General features: G+C 41.4%; 1 protein-coding gene across 6 annotated transcripts in view; it reads left to right on the top strand.

Annotated features, from left to right (window-relative positions):
* The window catches only part of fgfr2 (fibroblast growth factor receptor 2), a 63,883-nt gene that overhangs the window by 10,886 nt on the left and 31,679 nt on the right, over positions 1-21,318 (top strand). For 4 of the 6 annotated variants that reach the window (XM_015049397.1, XM_015049399.1, XM_015049398.1 and 1 more), the window contains exons 3-9: positions 7,280-7,537; positions 7,863-7,937; positions 10,106-10,275; positions 12,723-12,846; positions 15,502-15,692; positions 16,041-16,176; positions 18,601-18,858. In XM_015049397.1, the coding sequence (XP_014904883.1) occupies positions 7,280-7,537; positions 7,863-7,937; positions 10,106-10,275; positions 12,723-12,846; positions 15,502-15,692; positions 16,041-16,176; positions 18,601-18,858 (1,212 nt within the window). The remainder of the gene's footprint in view (positions 1-7,279; positions 7,538-7,862; positions 7,938-10,105; positions 10,276-12,722; positions 12,847-15,501; positions 15,693-16,040; positions 16,177-18,600; positions 18,859-21,318) is intronic. The other 2 variants (XM_015049400.1, XM_015049401.1) reach the window with 2 other exon arrangements.

The raw sequence follows: 21,318 nt of genomic DNA, 5'->3' as shown, positions 1-21,318 counted from the left end.
AGAAAAGTTATCCATAGATGTCAAGTGTTTGGAGAGTATTAGAAATCTGCAAGTTCCCACTGAGCTTGTGATTTAATTAAACAAACAAAAGGAGAATAATTTACTTCAGAGTGATGAGGTGTTGTTTTCCACACCAGGGGGTGAGTGATTCACACTTTTCTGTTTTCCCTCTGCTGGTCCAGGGTGTGATTGAGTGTTAAAGTCAGGTTTGCGACCTTCTGGTGTGTGTGTGTGTGTGTGTGTGGGAGAACGAGGGTGGGACTGTGTTTATCCTGGCATCTCTCTACTAAACCTTCCTGCATTAGAAGAGGAACACAGAGGGTGAGGAGAGAAAGTCACGTCTGCACAGGGAAAGCTCTGCTGCGTTACTCCAAACGCGTCGTTCCTAACGCCTCAGAAACTTGCTTTGCACTGCTATAGTGTAATTTTCTAGTATTTTTAGGCTTGTCTCAGTCTGGCTAGAGACAAGTTAATTAGTTGTTGTGACGGACGGTGAACCGCATTCCACAGCTCTTTGTTCTCAGGCTTTAATCGGGATGCTAATTTTAAGTTAGGCCAACAAGTGAGCATCACTTTTTAAACCACAACCCCCTTCTCCTTCACACCCACACTCTACCTACTTTTGCCCTTTCCCCCGGAGGTCAGCGTATCCCTCTTTGCCTACCTTGATGAGAGGCTGCCTGAACTGCTGTCTCCTGATGTTTTTGTTGTTCTATGCCAGACTGTTTGGCTCCATGCTGGTGAGTTCAGAGCCCCCACACGGCTCGAACGCTACGCTATGTGGCCACAGGGAGGACGGAGGGAGCTTCACGCCGTTACACAATCCTCTAGGAAAGTTCTAAGAGGATTTGTGCATATTTGACTTCTCCTTCTCTTGGAAAGATCACAGAGAGTTGGTGAGCGGTGAAGTCATGTGACTGGAGATTAAGATGTGTAGACCTTCGAGGAGTCACATGGTGAGGCATACAGGGCTTTGCAAAATAATTTATATCTCACAGGTTATCAAGGCATGAGCACAACCTTTGGTGCATTTTATTGAGATTTTAATTCATAAGCCAGCTTAGTTGTGAATATCATTTTAAAACATTGCCAAAGATTCTCAGTTGGATTCAGGTTTGAACTGAGCCATTCTGAAGGTGAGCCTCCATTCCTTGCTCAAGTTTTGTGTGGCAGATTCTGAGTTTTCGTCTCTAATTTTCCGTCTTCCCTGTTGGCTTCCCTGTCAGTGATGAAGAAATGCATTCCCACAGCATGATGCTGCTAATGGCTTACTGATTTTCCAGACTTTGTGACTTCAGGAGGTAGTTGGTAGGTCTGGATTTTATTCAGAGGTTTCAGAGTAAAAGTGACTGAACTTTTACTCTAACTTTCACATGCCTCTTCAAATCGTGCGTGTTATAAATAAAAGCTTGGCGTTTTTTATGCTTTTGATCATTCAAACATAAAACAAAAACTGAATCCTTGTTTCAAACTCAGGCATCCCTTTGTTTCGTCCTAATAAGGTGACGATATTGGAGAAAGTTAAACAAATTCTTCTTCATAGTATTGCAAAACTTGCACAGTCCTATCTTATCTGAGCCAGTTTCTCTGTTCAGCTCGAACGGCTGTACTTGATTGAATCAGAGTGACATGCTACCTGTAGTACGCAGATGTCGAAGAGACAGAATACCAATCCCTCGTTCTTCCTCTAACCTAACAACAACCTCCCCTTTAGAGATGTTTAGTATTTCCAGCAGCTCCACCCTTTGCCGCCCCGCAGCTCGGGTCACACCGCTGCCTGTGTGTGTGTGTGTGTGTGTGTGTGGAGGAGCACAGATTGCTGGAGATGCTTCAGATTGCATATCAGTCTTGTCTCCTTTGAGCCCACGCCTGCACCTCCGGTGGCCCTGCTAGTTTGTTTACCTGTAGCCGCTGTAACAGAAGAAGTGGAGCGAGCTCGCTGGCTACAGCCTCCACAACAGACCCATTGTTGTCGCCGCAGACGCTTCAGTATCTATGGGGGTGTTTACATCATCCAGGCGCTCTCCGTTTGCACAGCGATTAAGACGCACTGACAGAGCCGAACAACAATGAAGCCTAATCTGAAAGGTGTGTGTCTTTGACATTGGGTGCCTTTTGTAGTTCATGTGGGATGAACATGGCACCAGGCACCCTGGAATGAGAGCAGCTGACTGAAGTCGGCTCACAGTTTGGCTTTGCGTTCCTGGAGCTGCTGCCAAACTCTGTTCCTAAAAAAACCTGCTCTGATCAGCAGAGAGGCGGTTTTTCCAAAATACTCCAGTAGTTAAATAAATCTAGCCTCCATTGTACAAGAAGGAAGAGACTCGATGCTTAGACAGACACTGGAATAAGATGAATTTAAGGTTTTCATTCAGAAGGATGTTGTGAAATGTTCTGGAATGTATTTTGCTACCTGATTTTCTTCAGTAATTAGCTACAAAATGAGCTCATGCTAAACAAGTGAAAAACTCTGTGTAAGAGTGTTTTTGTGTTAGAATGAGGTACAGACCTGCCTATCTGTAACACCCTAGTATTTACACAGTAGGAGTGCAGTTGTAAATGCATAAAAGTGTCAGCTGGCCAGTTAATGACATGCAGTGTGTTTCTGGAGTGTGTGGCTTTGACAGTGGAAATGAGCTCTACATAAACACACTCTGTGTGCACGCGCGTGTGTTTGCGTGTGTTTGCGTGTGTGTGTGCTAGTGAGCAACAGGATTCGGGGTGGGGGCTTTTTGGACTGGATGCGCAGCTTTCACACGAGGACTTTTATTAACTTACCGTTGGCTGGTGTTGGTCGTGAAGGTCCCAGTGTGTTGTTTGCCTTGGCTTGTCGCTGCGCCGTTCCACCTCACACTGGCCTGATAAGGAGCCTGGAAAAGCTTCTGCCTGTGCCAGGTTGGGCCGTTTGGTTCGCAGCAGGATGCAGATGGGAATCGGAATTGGCACGCTCAGGTGTCGGATGAGAAAGGAAAGGAGAAACGAGAAGTACACATAGATACAGATGCCTGGCTTAAACCAAACTAATTTGGCTCATGTATGTAGGTCTGTTAAAAAGCTACTGGTTAATTCAATTTATCTAAACATCTACTGGATGAAGCGCATGCAGCTTCATAGGCGCGTTATCACATGTTTAAAAATTTCAATGCATTTTATGACAGGCCATCATACAGTAGTGCATGATTGTAAATAAAATTGAGTACAACAAAACAGAGGTGGGCATTTTTCATGTCGTTAAGAATCCTGATTTACTGCTGTCATGATAAATGACAAGGAATGATTTAAAAAAAAAACTGTCCATATTGTCAGGATTTTTTTTTTTTTTTACTATTTTCTCCACTGTTTGTTCTATGACAGTAAATATAAATACATGTGACTGGTGTCCCACGAAGCACACAAACGGAAAATTTGTGTTTGTGTGGCTGTGATCTCTTTGCCCTGCAGTCACAGCCATACAGTTACCTAAAAACAGAAATGATTCATATTGTCACTTTTGTCGTTATCACAATAGCACCACAAAATATTGTAATAAAAGTTTTAAGCCCATACGATGACCCCTGCAACAAAAAATATTGCCCATTTCTTGATGGAGTTCAGGGTGATGTGGAGTGTTAGTTTGCATGTGTTATTTTGGTGCTCAGGGCGCTGTACCCGTGGAGCTATTTTTAACTTTAACATGGTAAAAAATTAGTTTCATTACTGGTGACCTGTCCAAGGAATATCCTCCCTCTCACCCGGTAATTGTTGGAGATAGGCACCAAAGCTGCCATGACCCTGCAAAGATAAGTGGAAATAAATAACAGATGGATCAACTCAGAAAAATACAACTAATAGCCACATCCTGGTTTGTGCAAAGCTGACATAGCAAGACTGACTGACAACAGTCGTACTGTCAAAACAAGCTGATATGTCTTGCAGAAAATTTACTTGTAAGTCGGTTTTGTTTTATTTCAAGTGTGCTAAGAAATTTGCACCCAAAAATACTGGGTAAGATTTTGTGTTTTTGCAGTGTGCGTTTCACTGCAGTTGGGCTGCAGGACTAATTACCGCCAGCGTCGATAGGAACGAGGAGGGACTGCCTGAAACCTGCTGTAGCTTTTTGGAAAAGGAGACACTAAAGCGAGTTTTGAAACCTAATTGCGTGGGCAGAACACAGATGAAAGTGGCAAGGAGGAGTAGAGCTGCTTAGTGGGAAATGAGAAAGTAATTTGTTTCTAGATTATTAAAAGTGTTGTGCAATCCGTTCAAACTGTTTGTTCCAATGGAGTTCCTGTGTGCGCTCTTCTTTGAATGTCAGAGGTTCCCATGAACAATCAGGTATGCTGGAGAGGTGTCAGCAGGTTACGGAAGGGTCAGCGTTGGGTCAGCGGGGTCACTGGTGGGAGTAGGTTGGGGGTTGAGGATATGTGGGAAGAGGGAAGGAGAGGACAAAGCGGAAAGAGAGGGCAGAAGAAGAAGGAGGGATTGATGGAGGGAGGCAGATGCACACAGCGGTGATAAGGAATGGAGGATGACAAAACTTCCTTTAATAAGATTTGGAGACATTTCTTTCCACTGCTTTTGTACTTGTTTTGGCATGTGTGTATTCACATCCCAGGTGCTGCTTCGTTATGTCAGGATCATCTTAAAGTTCTCCACACCCGCATCCCAGCAGTTACTTATTTAAGATGCTAATAAATGGGAAAACCTTGCAGCAGCTGCAATGCCAAAGCGGAGGCTTGCGGTGTAGAAATGTTGTAAAAAGGTAGCGGAGACAGCTCCCCATCAATCAACCTGACCCTCCTCCTATCAGACCACACATTCAGGCCTTTCTGGGAAGGGAGGGGTTAATTATTTCCGCTTTAGCAGCAACAAAGACAATGTTGGAACTGTACCTGCCTCTTTGCCTGCGGGGACTGTTTCAAAGTTTGCGCACATGCCCCAACTTCTGAATTGTTGCTCGATGACTTTCCCAAACCTTTCAACAGTGATGTGTGTGTGTGTGTGTGTGTGTGTGTGTGTGTGTGTTTCATGCATTCTGCTGTTTTTCAACGACACACACACACATGCATGCTCACCACAAGCACATATGACTGTGGTGGGGGTGTTGTTGAAAAGGTGCGCTGAGGTAGGGAAAAACTGGGAGTTCCTTTGCCTCTATAATTACACCTATCAGGCTCCAGCCAAAACTCTCCTCATTTACCATCATCACTGGCTTGTTTTGTTTGCTTTTCCATTGCTGCTTTTTTCCTCTCTCCAATCTTTCTAAACAGGTTTGTTCTTAGGCTGTTTCCAACAAACACAGAGCTTTTGGAAATTGCTGCATTTTCACCCGAGAGAAAAAAAAAATGCCTTCCTTCCAGTTTTACTTCACACCTCTCGAATAGGGTGGCACTGATATGAGAACTTGGACTGATGTTGATATTTGATATTAATATTGCTGTAATTGGTGATTTTACACATATTTACTGACATTGTGTTAATATTTCCCTAACTTTTCGAAACAATCACACCGCTGACATGTCTTCTAAGAAACCGACAATCTGTCACTGATATTGAAACACATGCACAAATGATAACTAGATTGAAATAAACATTGGTTATTAATATTGTCCCAGTTTTATTTATCAGACTAATACCAATAGAAATATGTGAAATATGCAACATAACATGCATCCCTGCTGTTGAATATTGTGCTCTTCTGAGTTACCGCGACAGACTTTAATGTATTCATCCTTTCGAAGCACAAAATTCTCCACAACTTTAAAGTGGAAGGTAAAATATTCTTACACATAAAATCTAGCCATAAATAAAATCCAGTGCAAGCAATTGCTTTCAGAAATTAAATCACATCAGTTTGTTCTGTGAAGGCATCAGAGGACTCCTAGAGTACATTAGTGAACAAGTAGCATCGTGAAGACCGAGAAACACACCGCAGGGGTCAAGTTGTAGAGAGGCTTAGAGCAGAGTTAGGCAATAAAACAATATCCCAAGCTTTAAATGTCTCATGGGACTATGTTCACTCCACCATTCAACACTGGGAACAGTGTGGCCCTAATTTGAGAGCCAAGCGGAGTGTTAGTCAGAGCATCAGGCCCTTAAAGGAGCTGCAGAGTCACAGCTCACGGAGGAGAAACTGTTGACAAATCTGCCAGTTCTGTTCTTAAGAGAAATTGATTTAATATGGGGTTGAAAGCTTTTGAGATTTTTTTTATTTTTTATTTTGTGAAAATACTTCAGCTTTCAATGTCTTCTGTTAAATACAAATAGGATGTTTGCTGGTGTAAAGTGGGAAATGTGAATACTTTCACAAGGCACTGAAAGTGTTCCAAGTTTTAAGCCTTATTAACATGTCAAGTGAGGGAATTAATTTCAGGGCTGCATGAGTGCGTGTTTGTAAGTTACAATCTCTCCAATCCCAGAGTTCCTTACTCGTCTTCATGGACTGGAAACCCTCCTCCCTCTTCATTCTGGACTTGTTATATGCACTAGCTGGCAGATTTGGTTTTCCTCCAAGAAATGTAGGTTTTATTGCGCTTTAGTTCCAGTAGTGTGCTATTTCTTGCTTGCTGGCTGAGTTTTGCACATCCTTTGTAGGGGATGTAGATTTTTCATGGCCAAGGAATTATGAAGCTGAGTGAAGACAAGACAGAGAGAAAACAGAAGAGTTGGCCGGGTCAGGAGTTTTCTAGCTTAGTTGCACAGTGGAAATCAGAAAAAAAAGTCAAAGAAGAAGGGTTTTCCCCCTACCTTCCCAGATCCCCTGCCTGACAAGCGTTTCCGCCAGACCTTTCTCGCTGCTTTCCCTCTCTGACAGGCTGACATTCAGTGCTATCTTCAGTGCTTGCAGTTGCACACCAGTTTGCCTGGCATCTACACTAACCTCGTTAGAGGTTGGACAGGAATGTGTGGACATGCAGACTACTAACACTCACCTGCTCACAGTAATTGTTAGGAATTTCTCCACACCGGCTGCTTTCGCAGATATTGCATGAATCTATCTGCTGATTATGCAAATCAACTGATAACTGAACTGGGCTTCCATGGGATCCATATCAAACGAATGACTGGGAGATAGTGGATAATTTCTAGTTTTATGGTTTCTTATAATGGGGCTTTTTCCTTCCCTCAATTCTCCTCTTGCATAGGTTGATTTAAATGGTGTGTGGTGTTTTAGTTCCAAAACTATGGCTTGTTTCTTCCTCTCTCATCTTGTTGTTCCTCCTCTTTGTGCACTCTCTCTCTCTGCTTCAATCCTTTTCTCCTCCCCCCCCAACTTCCACCTTCCCCATTTGCTCTGCAGAGGCGTCGAACAAATACCAAATTTTTAAGCCCACGTTGTGCTCAGTGCACCCGGGCGAGGTGCTGAAGCTGAGTTGTCCTCTGCCGGTGACGGGGACCATCACTTGGACCAAAGATGGCGGCTCTCTGGGCACCAACAACCGCACACTGATAGAACAGGAGGTACTGCAGATTCGTGATGCCATGCCCAAGGACTCGGGCCTGTACGCCTGCACCAGCGTGGGCAAAGACACGGTCTGCTTCATAGTCAATGTCACAGGTGAGTCAGGGAGACAGAGAAGGACAGATCAGAGCAGGACAGGACAGACGGTTGGGTGGGGAGGAGTTGGTTGAGATCAGAAAGTGGCTGTGGATTTGGGATGAAGTGGAGGAAGATTTTGTCTGTTTGAACAGAATCTGCTGAGGATTTAGGTGTGTGGTCAGCAGTAATAGTCGACAACCTGATTGACCAGAAGACTGAACTGAAAGTTGGTTCTCAAAAAAACCAATAAGAATTGGAACTCTGGAGGTCTCCGGATGCTTGATGGCATTTGTGCGTTTGAGTTGACTGAATGGTTGATGGTAACCATGGATACTCTGTGCAGATGCAACCTGGTCGGGGGACGATGAGGACGATACAGACCGGTCAGAGGACACTTGGGCGGACAGCGTTCAGTTAAGTGAGTATGAGTTGAATGAACTAGAAACTAGACATGCGACGCAGGAACTACTATTTTAGCACCAGGTCTCCATACTGACTTTCTCAGGAAACATTGCAAGTGGAGCTTGTATCAGTGCAACGATAAATAAAAGGAGGAGCAAGTGAACTGTAATATGTAAACTTCAAGGACATTGATGGATTTAGCTTTCTGGAGAAACTTTGAGGGAAAAAATCTTGACTCAGCGCCGGCGTTAGATAACCTCAGCTTACCCGAGGCCAGCTGAGGACAAACAGCCGTGCGTGAGCGAGAGTCCGGATGCACAAGGCTTACTGAAAGATGAGGGGCCACAGCAGTTGGGCCAGTGAGACAGTTTGGCTTCATCTGTGGAGAGGTCTGATGGTTCTGCTACTTTGGACAGACAGGATGGGAAACGGGAGCCTCACCCAGTCGGGACCTGATGCGCCGACTCAGGCTTCGGTTTTACAGGGTTCCTACACTGTCTTGAAAAGTCTGGAAAAGCATGGAATGTGTGTTTATTATTTCTCCAGGTGTGCATATGTAAAGAAAAAAAAATGAAAATTGGAATTTAAAAAAACGTTTGGTTTTAAAAACAATTTTTTCTTTTCTATTTTTTTTTACTGAAATAAAATCAACTAAAACCTGATTTATATTCTAATGATAAATCCCATCTTGTATTACCTACACCACAGCTTAATTTTAACGTTTTACGTATTATTATTTTGCTTTCTTAACTTATTGATTAAATGCACAAGATGCATTCAAGAAGGGCTATGTCACTGCTTTTTTAGTCTCTAATAAAACCAATAAAACTTTAAGTTCAGGACCAGATTTAAATTCAACTGGATTGGCGGTTCTTAAACACAAAATCTAAAACAAAGAACTAAAACTTCTTATTTTTTAAACATTTGATATTTACAAAGATTGCTTTAAAGAATCTGTATTTGGCGTAGGAAATTCCAATCTATATTTACAAGTGATTACAAATCTAGTCAGAGGTTATAGATGTTGAAGTAAAGTCAATTTATTTTGGTTTTGTTAAATATTAAAAGTCAGTTCCAGTATTGTTTAATGTACGGAACCTGCACATAATAAGAGCCGGTAACGATTCAAGCAGTTTCTGGTAATTTTGAGCTTCATTTTCCAGAATGTTATAAGAGCTCCAGAAAACCCACAGTCTGTAAAATTCTTTCACAGAAAAAGCAAAAGAACTGAGAGGTGAAGATTCTTTCTTTCCTCCCATTGAGGAAGGGAAAAGCGATTCTGAAGCAGCCATCCAACTATGCTGGACATGTCCGGTCAGTGCTGCTGTTGCAAGATGAGAAGCATCTGATAGTAGTGCACAGATTACACATCCAGTAATAAATATTTGAGCAAATATTCTCCTGGGGCATTGCTGCTTTGATGTGTCATGGTGTAATCTGTGGGTATTCCCTCTGTCACTTGCACTCCGGCCAGAAGAAGAGGAAGTGGTGGTGTGGAGGACCGTTTGGGGTTGTTGTTTGTTTGAGTGTCTCTTCCAGTCTTCAGTCCCATCTGCTTAGACAATCACAGTCCCAGGTGCAGAGAGACTGAAGATAGAAATATATGAGCACAAAACCCAAGCAAGACAGTAGACATCAATATGTGGAATGATGGACCTGCATTTCATTATTAAAAAGCTTTAGAAATGTTCTCCAATGGAGGGAGATAATGATTTTTCAGGCGTGATAAGTTCCTCCAGCTATTTCGTCCATATGTAGCCGAGTGATTTACAGGGTAGCTATGGTAATTGGAGGAAGTAGGAGGAGGAAAAAAACTGTTAAGTGGAATGAGATAAAAATTGAATGTGATGGTCCGATTACCCCTCTAGCAACGCCCAGCCCCTCAGAGCTGATCTTTTTTTGGTTTCTGTTGCTCCCTGCAGAGCCCACAGGAAAAGTGTGTTTTTGTTTAGTCGTGGAAGTTCAGAGCTTTAGGTCATGTTGTGCAGACGGCAGTTTGGATAGTGTTGCCAAGAAAAAAAAAAAGGGGGGGCCTCTTTAAAGAACGGTTCAGGTTGGATTCTTCTGCAGACACGCTCCTTCATGCCTCTGGACTAAGCCAGCCCATTTTCCTCTGAAGTCAAGCTGTTGATACAGTCGACACTGTCAGGAAATGACTGAACGTGACTTGTTATCTGGTTGCAGGCGCGCCATACTGGACTTCACCAGAAAAGATGAAGAACAACTTTCACTTGGTGCCAGCTGCCACCACAGTGAAGTTCCGCTGTGCTGCTGGAGGATTCCCTCAGCCAACACTGCGTTGGCTGAAAAACGGCAGGCCTCTCCGCCAGGAGGACCGCAAGGAAGGGTATAAGGTAAAATCCAGACAAAAAGTTAACATGAAATTTGTCATTTAAAAAAAATAAAAAATACTTAATGGCACATATTTAATATGCTTTCAGGGAAGGAAGAATTGCCTTTCATTTTAAATGTTACGCTGTAGTAGCGCAATTTGAACGCTACTACAGCAAGTACCTGGGTGTTTGCACTGATCCAAGATGTCTTTGAAATAATTATCAAACTAAATGGAGGGTTTTGTAGATAAATTAAAAGCCTGTATTGGGAAAAAAAATCCAGGTCATCTGGGGGAACTTGATTTTATTTTGTTACAGGGTAAAACTTCTCTGAAAACGCTGCACTTTAAGCTTAGTGCTTTAACTTCTTTTTTTTTTTTTTCAATTTTCTGATTTTACTACTGAGGTCTGAACCTTTTGAGAGTTTGTACCAATCAAATAATACATTTCCACAAAAATAAAACATATGAAAAAGAATAAAATAAATGATTCCTTCCACAATTCGCCGACTGACCTTTCACCTCTTTTCCACCCTTCATTGGAGAGATGGGAGGAGATGAGACAGAGAAAACGAGGGCAGGGTTTCTGGTGTGAAATTGGAATTGCTCATCCGTAGACGCTGTCTCACCAGGATACTGTGCAGAGTCTCTCACTGTAACGTGAAATGGTTCTTTAGCCCCATCAATTAGAAACATAAGCCCAGGACTGAGAGGGTAAATGCCCTCAGGCAGTAATGTATAGAGAAAGTAGGTAGCATCAGGGGTTGAACTGAGTTCAGGATGTTAGGGGGACTCAGTCAGGCAGAAAAATGTTCCACTGGCTGCAGTTAACAACTAGCTGGTTATTCCTGCGTGGGATTTTTTTTTTTTTTTGTGTTAAAGGTGCTTTATGGATTTTGTTGCAGCAGCATAAAAATGCAACATTTATTCATTAGAGGAAAAACCCACTTGAATAAATGAGTGTTTTGCTGCCCCTGCTGTTAATGCTTTGCACACTCCCACTTAGGTTTCCTCCAGTTTAGATAAAAAAAAAAACTGTGGTACAAATATGACAAGTTTGCCTTTGCCGACACACATCCGTATGCAAGGTAACTTTGATGCTTGTAATGTATTTAATTTAAATGAAAATGTTCTTTTAATCACCTCTTTAATTGGGGTGCCATTTTGATGGAAATCAGATCAGATTGCCACCTGTAAAGCATAAAAAACAATCATTGTATTACATTAAGTTATGCAACTAATTTTTGAAAAAACCACTGACTCTGAACGGGTCTTATCCTCCTGGTTAATAAATAATGCATTATAAGTGGAAGTCAGCTTTCTGCCATGAAAAGTAAGGCACAGATCATGGTTGTGTTGCTGCCCAAGTTTCTTCCCCTGCAGGTTTCAGCAACTTTATTAAAACTGAAGGAAAAAAAAAAAAAAAAAAAAACAGGACCAGAAACGATACAGTCATGCTGTCAGTTACACCGCGGGCATTTCATTCCTCTCTTTTTGTCAATAAATGTTTGACAAAAGCTGTACCTGAGCCCAGCCCCGTGGCCTTACCTCTCCATTGTGTGAAATGTAGGCCTGTACACGCAATAGCTACAGTGTCTCTCTTTAGTGTATAGATGGAAACCTCATTGTTTGCTTACACCTGTGGTTTCCATGCACACTAGAAACTATGCTTGCAAATAATTTTGACCAACTGCATGCTTGAAACAGCTCAGACTGCGGAGGTGGTTCTATGTACAATGACAGAGAGGATTAGACCATGGATTCTCCGACATTTTAAAACAAATACCCCATGACCTCATACAAACGTTTACAAGTACAACTTTCTTTTTTGATAGTTGCACTTTAGTTCTAGGTTTCCTGAACATAGAACAACAACTTGGAACTGAACAGATTAGTTAATGTGTGTGACTTAACAAGACAAACCATTTCTACTGAGGAGTTTACGTGGTTAAGTTCTAACTTAGAAAATCTACCAGAAAGAACTTTTGCAGCCAGGATTTCAAGTGGAAAAAGTTCTAGACTTCTCATAAATTGCACCTCAAAATCCAACATGGCTGACAATATTTAGAATTTAGAAGTAGCTACAAGGTATTTGCACTTTTGATTATCTGATTACATCTGTAATGCAGAGTACTAAAGCACCGTTTTTAGTTTACATAATTATGCAGGAATAAAATGAAGGAATGTCCGTCAGTCGTTTGTTAGCTTACATTGATAATTGCAGTTAGCCTTGTCACAGTGTTTCCAGCTTTCAAACTTGAAGCGTCAACAAGATTAGGTAGTGTTTTATATCATCTCCAGAACCAAGTTATGACCTCAGAGGTCACAGAAAATAAATCATGCAGCCAACAGCACTTGTTCCTGGTTCACAAAGTTGCAACAGTTACAATTGTTCACACCTTCCAGCAAATTCCTCCTTCTTCCATTTCTTTTTTTAATTTCACCAGTGATTCTGTAATCTGACCACAGGTTCGGCACCAGTCCTGGACGCTGATCATGGAGAACGTGACGCCATCGGACAGGGGAAACTACACATGTTTGGCGGAGAATGTGGAGGGATCCATCAACCACACCTTCTCTCTGGATGTATTGGGTCAGTACCCAGACTTTTATTATACCTGCTAAGCTTAGTAAATTGGATAACTGACAGAGGAAAACCGTCCTACAGCGAGTGAGAATAGAGTGTGTGTGTGTGTGCGTGTGTGTGTGTGTAGGCTTACGGTTTGATTGTTGCACGTGTACTGTAGATGCAGGTGGAGGCCAGGGACTGCTGCTGAGATGTTTTTATTACATTACAACAATATTTTTTAAAACTTTAAATATCAGTTCAGTATTTTTGAAGGATTTTGTCTGCATACTACAGCAGACAGCTTACAGAAACCAAAGAGCTGGTCAGACTGGAGGAAGGCTAATAACCCATCAAAATAACACCAAATAAATAAAGACTGTTATTACTGCAATATGTAATAATAACAAATGCACCGTTATATTATTTAAGTGAAATAAAACTGTCCGTTTTCTGCTTTATTAAGCCAGAGTGGACATTTATAACATTTCTAAATATATGTAAACACTTTATAATGCAGTGGACCCCTGCTACAAAATGATCCTTTCAAACTAACTCGGGCATAACAAGGACGATCGTTTGTCGTCAGTCTTTTAGCTGCTGACCTCCACACTGCTCATGGTGAGTTCAGCCCCAGCTCAGTCAATCCCTCTTCCCTGACCTTTGAAACTCAGAAAGAAAGGAGTGCTTTTGCCTCTGGAGAATCGATAGACGGCAGAGACTACGAGGGAGAGTGGGATAACAGTAGTAGATCAATGTGTGTTTGCTCACACCGGTTTTGTTCTCCTAATTTGGCATAGGCCTGATCTCCTTTGGACCTGCTGCTCACCACTGTGTGAGCCAACAGCAAGCATAAAGGTTCATCTGCTGCAGTCATTCTGTTAAAGGCTGGTCAGTGAACCACAGATAACGAGAAAATACATGACGCTGCAGTGGTCCAACTCGTCATCCAAGCGTCTTCACGATTTATCCACAGCTGTAGTTGTTCCTGATCTTGTTGCACACTTCCATTTATTTTTATTAGTGCCTACGTTGTGCTGATATTATTTTCTTCAGACTATTTGCATAATGTGAATGCATAGGCATATGTGCAGAAACACAATACGCCTAATTCACACATGCTCACCAACTGAGACCCCTTGCTCTTCCTCTCTCTTAGTTTGACTAAAACTCTCTTTCCAACTGGATTTTGCTTTTTTATTCTAGTTTCCTGCAGAATAATAAACCTCTTCTACGACTGGATCTGTTGTTACTGCTGCCTCTTTACAAGCTCTTTCCTAATTTTTTGTCATTAGCTCAGGGTGCAAATGGAGAGAACAAAAGAGCTGAAATTGAGAGGAAAAAAAAACTTTGTTTTTTTTTTGTTGCCCAAGTGACAAGCACTAAGTCAGACTTTACTGGTTTAAGCTGGAGTCTGGACAAAGGGGCACAGTTGGGCAGCTACACATGGGACATCACAGCTATTCAACACTGTGTGGGTAGCCACATCCTACTCTGTGCCGCACTAAGTATTTCAAGGGTCTCTACTCGACCTGACCTCCCCATGAGGCAAGCTGCCAGGTCACTCAGAGTTCAACGTCCTTCACTGGTCACTAGGGATTGCTGCCGTCAGATTGCTCCGTCAATTGCTGGGTTCTGGGTTCTGTCTTTGAACTTCACAGTAGATATTAGTCAGCTTTGCTGTATCCACTGTTCTCATGAGGCTCTATGCCTCTTTTCTGTTATTCTGCACATGCATTCCTTCTGAAGTCATTTTGTTTTTGTTTTAATTACAGAACGTCCAAGCATAAGACATGAAATCACATTATTGGCCAGGTTTTGCATAGAGCGGGCACTGCTAGCTGATTTTGTGTACTTTTTTCTTCCACCTTAAAGCTAATGTATGCACTGGAAAAACTGTGGAAAGGTTAGAGGGTATAATACCTTTAAAATGCACTGAATACCGACTCTGGTTCACTCTATTAGTCTTGACACTTCTAAGTTATAGTTCTAAGCGTTTCTGGTCCTGTGGTTTCGCTTAGTAAATAATGTTGTTAGGTTTTTATAGCGACTGCTTGATGTTTCCACCTTCTCGAAGTTGGAAAAGTTTGAGAGGGTAAAGAATGCTGGAAAAATGGGGGCAAATAAAGACTGACAATAAACAAGGCAAACCCTAGGAATGTGCAGAGAGGAGGGGGGGGGGGTTCTTGAGAGAGGATTTGACAAATTTCAGAAAAGGCAGCAAAAGAAGAAAGACTGTAGAAGTCTCTACTTCCTGGAATTTAAGTGATAGTTTGTGCCAGTTTTGTTCTTTTTATTAAACATAGAATCTCATCCGTTGAGATTGGCTAATGATGACTAACTCCAAAACTCATAAACACGCATGTACAAACAAATCCACTGCACCTACCTTAAGGTTTTGTTTTGGAAAGGCTCTGCTGGGCTCATGAGTCATGTCACAGCATGGGAGCTGTAGGGACTCCTCAGGGTAGCTGTAAAAGCTGGGGGGGCGTCTGAAACAGGGCATTGTTCCCTAGGTCTCCCTCTGTTTGACTTGGATACTAAATATTTACATGTGTAACAATGCATAGGATGGTGCACTTTCCAAAACCGCCACATATTTTAGTAATTAACCATAAAAATCGGTCTCCAATTATTTAACCACTGAACAATTATGAAATTCTTCTTACTTTCTTTCAACAGGTCGGCAACCTCACCGGCCAAGTCTCCTGCCCGGTTTTCTTTCCAACACCACGGTACGCATTGGAGAGGACGCCCAGTTCCAGTGCAACGTCTATGTTCATGGCGAGTCTCACTTCCAGTGGCTGAGACTCATCCCCAGGAATGGCAGTCGTTATGGGCCTGATGGACCCCCCTACATCAAAGTGTTAAAGGTAGGTCACTTTCCACCCTATGCTTTTTATACTCTGAACACATTTTTCCTCTCTTGTCCTGTGATTTTCTTTAGTTTTAGTTGAACTTTCAAAGTCGGATAAGAAACTTATTATATTTCCATTATATTGCTCGTCATGTTGACATAATTTTGTTTGTTGCACTTCTAGTTATGATTTAATTTACGTCTTAGAAAAGTCATAGACTTTATCTGTCAGAACCAAGTCACATTGTAGCTACCATTTCACATGAACAGGTGAAAGAGTATTTAATGGGTAGTAGTGTACTGTTGTTGTTTTTGTTGCTATGTGCTCCTGTGCCTGATGCTCATTTTGTTTGATGCATTGCAGAGCTCAAACATTCCCACAGACATTGAGTTTCTCACCATCACCAATGTCACAGAGGAAGATGCTGGGGAGTATCTCTGCAAAGTCTCCAATCATCAAGGGGAAGCCGTCCAGTCAGCCTGGCTGAAGGTCGTCCCAGGTACTGAGAAAATATGCTTGATAATTCAGGCTTTTTCCAGGTATATAAAATCACTTACCGGTACTTTTCTTTCTTTTCACCCTTAATTGATTTTATCCAAAGTAGTTTAATTTATACAAGAATTGCAAGTAAGCCAAGACTGTCGAGGATGCACCCAAATGTTTCCAAGGATTGATTATGTTACATTTTTAATGCTAATCTTGGGTAACTTTGCATAACACAGTTTCTAGCCAAAACAATAACAGCTCAAATTTGAGTTCATAAAATCAAGATTTATATGGTTATTAATCCAGTAAGTTTGAGCAGTTTAAGAACAGTGGCTATAAAATCTACCAAACTGATCTACAAATCCAAGTGAGGGATTTAAAAGGGCTGCATCACAAGTTCACAACTCCTACCACTTCCTCTACTGTTTCTCACAACTTCTGCTTTAGCCCAGAAATCACTTTAAGTTAATCCACACATGTGATAGATTGATCAGGAGTCAAAGTTATTACAGACAATAAAATAACTTTTTTTTACACACAAAAACTAGTATGGAAAGCTGTTTATTCATTTGTGTTTCATACTCTGTGATTTTAAGTTTTTAGGATTGCTCTACATCATGTTCTCTTATGTAAGGGAATTTTATTAGCTTTAGTGCAAGGTGATTCTTCCTTTAGTGAGTTCATCCATTAGATTACTCCAATGATACAGTTTACTCAACATCTTAGACACCAGCAGGGACCATATATTCTGCAATATTATGTGAGCTGGCAGGCTGTTGAAAACCCAGAGAAGATAACGCTGTAGCTCGCAGACGACCTATTGCAACTCCAGACGGAAGTAGAGCTCCCAGAGCAGCTTGACGGTTTTCCAAATCCAAAACAAAACGAGGATTTGTTTTCACTCTTCTTTTACTCCTTTTAGAAACTCTACTCTTTGGTTATGATTTTGCATGCAACTGAAACATTTATATAGATTTCTTTTTTTTTTCAGTTACATTTTAAATTTTTTTTTTTTTTACTGATTCCTATAATTTATTTATTTTTGTATTTGTTCATTCCACTTTTAAAGAAAATAATGGTGAAAAAAACACAAGCTCATTTTATGTTCAGTCCTGGTTTTAGTGTTTATATCTGGCTTATTCATATGCTGGTGAATATATAGTATATTATAATGTAATTCCGGTTATATTGATGGAATTGTAGTATTCCAGTAGCATAATTCCACCCTGGTAAATTGAGAAATTCATTCATTTCTAATTTATTCAATGAGGGAAAAAAACAAAATCACATGGCATCATGGATTCTTTGAGATGCTTCAATAAATAATTAGTATAAGGATGCACAATTATGCAACCAGGTCATTACATTCATCTTTACTTTTTATATGTTTTTTTTTTTCTTATAACAAATTTTATTCTCTGCTAGTTTAAAATTGCAAAATAAACGTCACATTATGTGCTTAAAATTATTCATCACTGCCTCATTTTTTTAAAACCCCAGCATTTTGAAGAGATTGCGCACACATTTAAAAGCCTCTGGAAAGCATCATCCTTGCCTGCTTGGTCGGCTGAGCTAACAAAGGAATTCTGTTTGCGATTTGCAGGGGTAAAGCAGTCTCTTTCACACACACACACTCAACCTTTTTATTATACGGGAAGTTTAGATCATACACAGCCCAAGTAAAGGCTAATATCTCTTGTTTTGCAATCTGAAGTTAAGTGCGTATTGTTCCGACGACGGTGGGTGTGTTTTTGTGCTTGTGCTCGCGTGTCTCTGTCATTAAAACAGAGTGCAGACACATGGAGGCTCACTTGTTCAGTTTGAGCCATGATTTAAAATCTGGTGACACTGTTAAAGCAACTAAAGGCCTGTTAAATTCTTCAAAACCAGGATTACTGATATCCCTGTCAGACAAAAGGGAGTTGCGATGATGTCACAAAACGAGTTCTGTTTAGTCCGCCTGTCAATGGTGATTACATTGACTCATGAGTCATATTTTTAATGTCTGTCTCTGCTTTTACTTGCCAACCTGTCCTAACCTCAGTCTGAACCATTCGTAAGGTGGGAGGGACATCGTTTCACACCGTTTAGGGTCCTCTCCTGTGCGGCTCACTGCAACTTGACGAGTCTGACTACTTTCTACAGTTTGTCGAGTACTTTATGTTGAAAAATATGAACTTCCTCCTATATTTGACTTCATCCTAGCAAAGAACTGAAAACAGATCTGGGCTTCAATGGGACCTTTTCACAAATGACTGGGAACTATTAGCTATATTCTGGCCTTCCTATTGCAAATGTTGATTCACGTCAATCCCTTTAAGAGCTGTGTGAGGAGTCGTTTCCTAAACTATGGCTTATATCTTCTCCTTTTTGTGCACTCCATTTTCTCCTTCCCCAACTTCAAACTTCCCCTACTCTTTCCCCATTTGCTCCGCAGATCCATCAAACAAATGCCAAATTTCTAAGCCCCTGGAGTCCCCAGTGCACCCAGGCGAGGTGCTGAAGCTCAGGTGTCCTCTGCCGGTGACTGGAACCATCACTTGGACCAAAGATGGCGGCTCTCTGGGCACCAACAACCGCACGCTGGTAGAACAGGAGGTGCTGCAGATCCGGGATGTCAAGCCCAAGGACTCAGGCCTGTACGCCTGCACCAGCGAGGGCAAAGAAACCGTCTGCTTCATAGTCAACATCACAGGTGAGTCAGAGGGACTCGACAGGTTAGAGCAGAGCAGGAGTGACGGTTTGGAGGTGGATGGGTTTATAGTAGGAGGTTAAGCTCAGAAAATGGCCATAGAATTGTTTTTTTTTTTCCTCTTTGGGTGAGGAGGCTGACGGTTTTTTGGTTCTGACAGAATCTGCTGAGGGTGTTTGTTGTCCTTATTAAATATCCTAGAACTCAAACTCTATAAGCCTCTGAATGCTTGGTCTCGGGTGTGTTTGCGTTAAGTCAAAGGAGAATGGTAACTACGGTAAGTAAGGCCTCAACACAGAGTGATTGGAGGACACAGGGTGGATAGCCTGCAGTTAAATTAGTAAGTGGTAAATGAATGTGAATTTGAATGAGTTTGAGCTCTCATCTCTTACCTGCAGATTACAATCCTAGACAGACGATGCAGCCCTAAATAAATTCACTTTTTTTTTTGCTGTATTATAATGTCTTACTTGACCTCTATCTCGGTGGGGATGATAATAAAATTATTCATACCTCTGCAAAAAAAAATTTTCTGACTGGAAGCAATATTACTTTTTCAGAGTCCCCCAGCCAGATTCCTGACTAAAATAGTAAGAGGTATGAATAATTTATATTTTATCTGTATTCCTCAGACATACAATGATATTTCTGTTATTCTAATGAGCTAAGGATGCCACGCGCTCTAACAATTTGCCAGTTTAGAACAGATACAGGCCCACAGAATCAAAGACCCTCCACCATGCTTACCAATGGGCATTTCTGGTGCTTTCACATACTCCCAACGACCCTGCGGAAAATAATCTTCAATAATAACAGGCAAGTAATAATCCTGGTTAATCCAGTTTCATGAAGATCAACACTCGTCTGCCTCCGTTGAAAGGCATGCTCTCTTGTCGTTCCCATTTTGACAAGAAAAATTCTCCTATGCTTCACTTCGTATTTATTCCCCAGAGACTCTTTCATCATGGATTACTTATAAACAAATCAGCCAAACTCAGAAAAGCACATTATTTATCAAATTTTGCTGCGTGTTTCTTTTACAACAGACCAGGCTGTCAAAATGTCACTAAGAAACAGCAGAAAGGAAAAAAAAAAAAGAGTTTTGTCTTAGGGGTTTGGGCGGAGGCAGCTGTTAGCAACAACAAAAGGCGCCTTTACCCATTTCTCTGCATGTTCCTGTCTGGACTTATACAGTTAGATCGTGGGGAGGGCATGTGTGTGTGTCTTCCAGGCTAGATGCTCGAGGGAATACAGGAATTCCTGAGATTCCTTCAGCTAGTGTCTCCCAGGTAGTGAGGCCTCAAGGAGCCAACCAGCAAGCCAGCCAAATCAGTCAGCTGTGCTCATCCATTATGAAAGCTGGCCATCTGGACCCAGTTACCCACCTGGACCCAATGTGTGCTGGTGTGTGTGTGTGAGAAAGAGAAAGTTTTACCCTAGTTTGTATAGCAGCAGCTTACACATGTCTGCTTTTGCTTACACACTCACAAAGAGAGGCTGAAGTAACGATGAGGGCTTCCACATCTTGTTAAAATTCTCCACACGCATCGCGTCTCGCCATGAGTTCTCCTCCTCCACTTTCGGGCTGACTGTAATTGCCTGAAATGCATTAAATAAGGAGGGAAAGACAGGAAAAAATGGAGGGAGAGTGAAAAGTTCCACCATTATGGTCATAGTAAGCTGTCTGGAAACAAAGAACAAGCTGTTCTGGCAGTACAGTTGCAATTTCTCGCCTTATGTGTTTTAGAAAATTCAAAACCGAGAATATTATTAAAAGAGTGCGGGAAGGAGAGGAAGAAGGGGGTGAGAGAGTGGTGTTGGATCAGCACCAACAATTCTGTGAGCACGGCATTGAGACTTGGCCGGACAGCCAGGACTGTAGCAAGGAGGAGCGTGGAAGTAAGGGGGGAGTGAGAGTTAAAAAAGAAAGGGGTAGCTTTATATCCATGACTTTACTTGTGGAACTCTCATATTGGGCTGAAAAAGCATCGCAAACACCTTGGAGTTGCTTAAAAATAGATGAAACACAGTACCAGAGTGTCTATCACGAGCAACGGCAGGAGAGATGGAAGCGTTTCCAGAGTGCTGGGAAAGGGAAGGGAATGTCGAGGCTCTGCTTTCTGTTTTCTCTTCCACATTGTTCTAATTTCATTTTATCCTTTTTTCTCTTAATGTTTTTGTGTAAATGTGTCTTGCAAAAGTATTTACACTAATAACTTTTTTCCACATTTCACCACTTTACAACCACAAACATCAATGTGTTTTATTGGAACTTTCCATAATAAATAAAGACAAAGCAGCACCTTATTGTGACGTGGAAAAACAAAAAGTAAAAAAAAAAAATTGTTTGTGTTTTAAAGTGGAAACTATATATATATATATATATATATATATATATATATATATGTTTTTTTTTTTTTTTTTTTTTATAAAAACCACTTTTTTTTTGGTGTGTAAAGAGAA

The sequence above is a fragment of the Poecilia latipinna genome, unplaced genomic scaffold, assembly GCF_001443285.1.
Source record: "Poecilia latipinna isolate Pla-1442-1.1 unplaced genomic scaffold, P_latipinna-1.0 Scaffold945, whole genome shotgun sequence".
NCBI classification, from domain to species: Eukaryota; Metazoa; Chordata; class Actinopteri; order Cyprinodontiformes; family Poeciliidae; genus Poecilia; species Poecilia latipinna.
This window is presented reverse-complemented; position numbering and strand designations above follow the sequence as displayed.